This window comes from Plasmodium gallinaceum (genome assembly GCF_900005855.1).
Source record: "Plasmodium gallinaceum strain 8A genome assembly, contig: PGAL8A_v1_65, whole genome shotgun sequence".
In the NCBI taxonomy this organism is placed as follows: Eukaryota; Apicomplexa; class Aconoidasida; order Haemosporida; family Plasmodiidae; genus Plasmodium; species Plasmodium gallinaceum.
The window spans coordinates 103,835-110,489 of NW_021628225.1; the positions used below are offsets into that span (position 1 = coordinate 103,835).

Below are 6,655 nucleotides of genomic sequence, written 5' to 3' on the forward strand. Positions count from 1 at the left end.
TAAAAAAAAAAAAAAAAAAAAAAAAAAAAAACATTCTTTTATCTTATATGGTTAATATACTTATTTTTCAAAAGTGGAGATTTCATAAGGTTAACAAGTGAAGATTTACTTAAGACTTCATTGTTACTTATAATGGTGTTTACTTCGTTTAAAAATTTTAAGCACTGTTCATCATTTTCAAAGTTTAATAATTTTGTTAACGTAGATATACTTACCTTTATGCTTGTTCTAAAAAAATAGTAAATATATATTTATAAATAAAAATGTATAAAAAAAAAAAAAAATAAAATAAAATAAATAAAACTCACATTACATAAACAGTCTCATAAATACAAAATAGGAATAAATGTTTTTTTTTTTTTTTTTTTCTTATAATAATATTTATGAATTAATTAATATGTAAGTATATATAAAATATAAATAATAAATTATTTACTCATTTATTTTTAAAGTGATGATATACAAAATAATTATATAAAATATCATATAAATAAGAGTATCTCTCAATATATATATATATATATATATATATATATATATATATATATATGCCATTTTTTAAATAACTTACTTGCAAATATTTATAAGTGCTAAAAGTCTGTATTTAGGTAAAAACAAAACAATTAAATAATTAGTTAAATATGGCATTTTAACTACTTCATTTTTCTCCAACGAATTTTGATTTTCATTATTTTCAAATTCATTTATTTTCCCATGATTTTTTACAAATGAAACTAGAGAATCAATATTCACATTCAAAACTGCATTTTCACTTAATGACATTAAACTTGGTAAATATTTTAATATATGGTTATTTAAAAAAATTCTATAATATATATATTCATGGTTTAATTCAGCATCCAAAGGTGATATCATATTAATATTAATTAAATACATTTTATTTTTTATACACTCATTTAAATAATAACAAAGTCGTATATTTGAATGATTTTTTTCTTCTTCACTCAGGGTTAAATACTCTACAAGGAATTCTTGATGCATATTTTGCAAAGTTAAATATATAAGTTTATAGCACAAAAATTCAACCTAATAAAATAAAAAAAATTAAAATAAAAAATGTCCAATAACTTTATTGTTACAATATAGATAATTTTATTGCTTTCAGTGTTTTAATTAAACAAAAAAAAAAAAATAAAATAAAATAAAAAATAAAAAATAAAAAAATATTACTTTTGATTTTTTTATGTTTAGTCTCTGATATAATTCAAATAATTTATTTATACATTGAAGAAACTGAAATAGATCATTATTTACAATACATATCCTTATGTTAGTTTCATAAATATTTATAACATCATTATGAAAAATATTTTGTATATTTAAATCTTGTCGTAATGATCTAAACTGTTCATTTATGTACTTATAATTTTTGTCTATGTTATATTTATATAATATATATGCGTATGTGCATTTCAAAACTGAAAAACTCCTTACCTAATAAGAAATCATATTTAAATAAATATAAAAGATGTGAATAGTTTTTTTTTTTTTTTTTTTTTTTTTTTTTTTCATTTATTTTTATATATCTTATTACATTTTTTTTTTCAGGTAATGAGGTTAATCGAAAAAAAAATTTTTGAATATTTTTACATTCTCCAACAAAATTTTTATTTTTATAACAACTGGAATAATTGTATTTTTCAATTAATTTATCAAGATTCATATCTTCATCATTTTCTTTTTCGTCCTTTATATCATCATCTATATAAAAGGCATTTTCAATTAATTCATCTTTTTTATTTTTTGAAATATCATAAAATCTTTCCTTTCTCTTTTCTCTTCTTTCAATTTCTTGTTGGCTTAATTTTATTTTTTTTTCAATTAAATTATTACCAATTAAATTATTATTCATTTCTTTATTATTATCAATTTTTCTTTTTAACCCTAAAAACAAAAATGAATCAAAATATTAGAAGCATAAAATAAAAAAAGTGTTATAATAAAAAAAAAAAAAAAAAAAATTACTTTTAGGATAGGAAAAAAAATAAATGTCCATTGATAATACATCTTCTACAGTTGGTAAAATGTTATCTATCCACAAAGATGAATTAGTTTTATTTTTTTTTTTTAAAGAATATAATTTTTTTATAAATATTTTTAGACATTTAGCGAATTCCTTATTTTTGCAATGCTCTTTAAAATGATCATTTAAATTTTTGATGTATGTTTTAAAACTATTAAATTTATCAGTTGTTTCGTTCTTATTTTGAAAAAAATGTAAGTTAGATAATTTATTTATTTTATTATTTTTGTTATTTAATTGATATTTCTTGTTCATATCTCTTTCATTAAAATTCACTACTTCATCTGTATCTTCTTGTTTATCTGAATATTCTTCATAATATTCCGAATTATATGCATCATCTAATTTTTCCATGTCGATTTCTTCAGATTTTTCTGATTCTGATTCCTCTAATTTATCTTCTATTTTTTTTTGTTTATTCTCATAAATATTTTTATCTTCTAATTTATTTCTGTATTTTATTTTTCCTTCTTCAATATAATTATTTTTCATATAATGATTTTTATTTTCAAAAACATCATCTTCATATTCATTATTATTGTATATTTCATTAATAAAAGGTTTATAAATGTTTTCCTTATTTGTAGAATAATCAATTTTAAAAAAATTATTTATTTTATTATCATTATTTTCTTCTTTATTATTCATAAAATTATATTTTTTAATTCCATTAATAGAGTTATTTTTATTTATTTTAATAACATTATTAGAAATATTCATATGATTCGAATTATATATATTATTTGAATTCTTCAAGTTTTTATTATTACTGTAATTGTATTTGTTAATATTCATACTTTTATGAAAATTATGGTTATTATTTATGAAATTATTATAATTATTTAATTTATCAAAGTTAGAAAAATTGTGTGTGCTTTTTAATACATTATAATTTGCATCGTTATTATTGATACAAAAATTATTATCATAATTTAAAAGATTATTGCCATTTTTATTTGTGTTGTTAATATTTAAATTAAAAATATTATCCATTCCTTTTATATTATTTATATTTCCTATAGTATTATTTATATTCACATTGTTAAAATCATTTTTTATATTATTATTTACTATTTTGTTATCATTATTATTATTATTATTATTTTCATAAATATACATATTTCTATAATTATTATTCATGGAATTATTTTCTTCATGAATATTATTAGAAAATTTATTTTTCTCCTTTTGTTTTTCATTCTTATTATCATCACTCAATTCACTCACTTCACTTACTTCACTTAGTGGCTTATGATTTATATCATTTTGAGATCGGTTATGTGTTTGAAATATTTTATTTTTTGACTTATTTATAGTAAAACTAATTTTTTTTTTTACTTCTTCATTATTATTTTCCTTTAAATTTATTAAATTATTATTATTAGAATCAGATATATTGCTTAAATTCAAATTATTGTAAAATACGTCTTCATTATTATTATTATTATTACTAATATTATTATTATTACTAATATTATTAATATTATTATTATTATTATTATTATTATTATTATTATTAATATTATTGTAATTGCTTAAATTATTATAGGAATTATTCATATTAAATTTATTTTCTAATGTATTGCTTTGTAATTCTAATACCTGTGTTGGTGGATAATCTGAAAATGTTTTTCTTTCTTTTTTTTTTTTGTTTATTTTCTTCATTTCTTCAATGCAATCAATCATATCGTTAATTTTGTCAGCTTTTAAATTGTAATAATTGCTCAAATAATTTTGTTTTTCTTCATTTTCTTTTATATTAGTTGAGGTATTTATATTGTAATTTAATGAATTATTTGGAATATCGCTATTATTTTGTTTTTCATTTTGTGAATAACTATTATTAATAATATTACTATTTAAATTATTATTATTTTTGTTATTATTAATATCACTTGAATTTAATTTAGATAAATCGGTCAATTTAGATTGCTCATTTAAAGATAAATTTACATTACCAATATTTAAATTATTTATATTCATTTGATCATATAGGTTTAATTTTGGTGAATTGAGATTTTGTAAATTCGACTGTTGCTGTAATAAAAATTGTTGCAAGTTTGTTTGTTGTTGATAATATAATAAATTTGATGAAACGCAATTGTTTATTTGTTTAACTGATTCAGGTGATGATAAAATTGCATTTTTTACAAGTAAGAAATATCTATTTAAAGTTATGAAAATATATTTTTTTGATTCTATCGCCGCCTCTTTTTCAGGAAATCCTAATTTTAAATAATGATAAAATACATGAAAATAATATATTTCTTTTACTTTATTAATATATAATTCTACATAACTATCATTATTGTTCATATAATATGATAAATCGTTTTTACTTTCTTCTCTTGCTACATTATTTTTCTCATTATTTAAATTATTATGAACATTTTTTTTATTAAACTTGTTTAAATAATTATAATTTAAATTATCAGGATTATTTAAATTTTGATAATAATTATCGTTCCTGTTATAAAAAAAATTACTATTTTGATAATTATTTATTTGGCTATTCTTATTTGCATATTTATTAATTTCTTCATCGAAAAACTTTTTATTCATATCGCTTAAATTATTTACGTAATTTTTGTTATTTAAGGACATATTTCCTTGCATATTTATATTATTACTATTTTTATTATCATCATTATAGTTCATAATATTTTGTAAATTATTTCTCTGATAATTATTTTGAATATTATTAACACTAAAATTTGCCATATTATTATTTACATTACCTGCAATATTATAATTGGGATAATCAGGGGTATTATATAAGTATTTATTTAAATCATTTTTATTTTGATAGGCATTCTTATTATTAACATTAAATTGAGTATTCTCTTTATTATTACTAATATTTTCTTTTTTTCCATCTTTTCTTTTTTCATTCATTTTTTCTTTTTTTTTTTTTTTTTTTTATACTTCTAAAGGAAAATATATTCAATATTTAAAAAATGGAATAATGGTATCATATAAACAATTTTCTTTCACAAATAAATATTAACTATTATGAAATTAAAAAACAGATGTTATAAAAATACATTATTGTTTGAAATTAGTTATAAGCTCAATATTAAAATTATATTAGTAATTCAGAGATGTATTCCATATGTAAATATATTAACAGAAGAAATAAGTAATTATGCACACATTATACTTTTTAAAATGTACATATTTTTATACCTTTAATTTTTAATTTAAATAAATAAAAGAAAATTTAAATAAATGTAAGAGAAAAAAATGTTGAAAAAAAAAAAAATTAATTGTAAATAACACAATAATAAAATAAAAAAATTATTTTATATGGAAAAAGAAAAGATTTAAAGCATAAAAATATTTGCATAAATAAAATAAAAAAAAATTTGAAAGAAAAAAAAAGAAAAAAGAAAAAAGAAAATCACAAAATTTAAAAATTGAAAATTAATTAAATAAAAAAATGTTCCAATAAAAAAAAATATATATATATTACTTTAAAATATATTCAATTTATTATAGAACATCATTTATATATTTATATTAATTAAAGTAACAATATTTTTATTTAAATAAAAATTTTTTATTTTTACAAACACGGAATAATTTTATTGTAAACTTTTTAAAAACTCTTTTTTGTGCCTTCTATACTATCTCAAATATAAAAATTTTATTATATTCATTATTTTTTTAATCAAAAATTTTTTATCTTTTAATATTTGTAAATTTTAAATATTAACGAATATATACTTGAAAAAAATTTTCTTAAGCCTTTTCATGTTTCTTTTTAATTTGAATAATCATACCAAAAATTTCTAAAATTTCCTGATTTATTTAAATTGTATTCAAATATCGAAAAAAAAAAAAAAAAAAATTAAAAAATTCTTCTTTATATGTATATATATTTAATATTGAAAATTTTTATTCTTAAAATTTAAAACATTTTTTATTTAGTTAATACATATTTATATATATTCATCATCTGTAATAAAATGTATATATATTCATGTATAATAATATAGAAAAAGCACTTATAAAACATCTGAAAATACAATAGAACAAATCTTATTGAGATATGTAATAATAAGAATATAAAATACAATCTTTCCTTTTAATTTTTATTTCTCATTTTTGTATATTTTCTTTTTTTGTAATAATCATAACTTTTTCTTATGATTCATACAAAAATTCTAAGTCTATAGAATATATTAAAATTATTTGTACATCTTATATTTTTTATATAAAATTAGCTTTAACATTTTATAAAAGAAAATGTATACATTAATGTGTATTATTTTTTATGTTTTTTTCCTTTAATTGATAATTCTAATTTTTACTTTTATATATCTAAACTTTTTTTTGTAAATATTGACATATTGATATATTAAATAAACAATAAAAAGGATTATATATATGAATAGTTAGTTTTCTACATCATGGCAAGTTTCTTTTTTTCTTTTTTTTTTTTTAAATAATTTCACTAATTTATAACTCCTATAAGCTTCTTTTTATTTAATTAATACTTTAAAAAAAAATACTATAAAAACACAAAAAAAAAAGTATAAAAAAAAAAATAATATACAATTATGAAACTTTAAAACAATTACAAAAAAAAAAAAAAAAAAAAAAAAAAGG

The 6,655-nt window shown here is 16.3% G+C and overlaps 1 protein-coding gene across 1 annotated transcript; it reads right to left on the minus strand.

Moving 5' to 3' along the window:
* Positions 1-38: 38 nt before the first annotated feature.
* Positions 39-4,939, minus strand: PGAL8A_00131100 (conserved Plasmodium protein, unknown function; the record flags this gene model as incomplete). The annotated part of the gene is made up of 5 exons (XM_028674837.1): positions 39-228; positions 572-1,047; positions 1,192-1,455; positions 1,556-1,905; positions 1,987-4,939. The coding sequence occupies 5 exons, from the start codon at positions 4,937-4,939 to the stop codon at positions 39-41; spliced, it is 4,233 nt and encodes a 1,410-aa protein (XP_028526428.1).
* Positions 4,940-6,655: the final 1,716 nt, after the last annotated feature.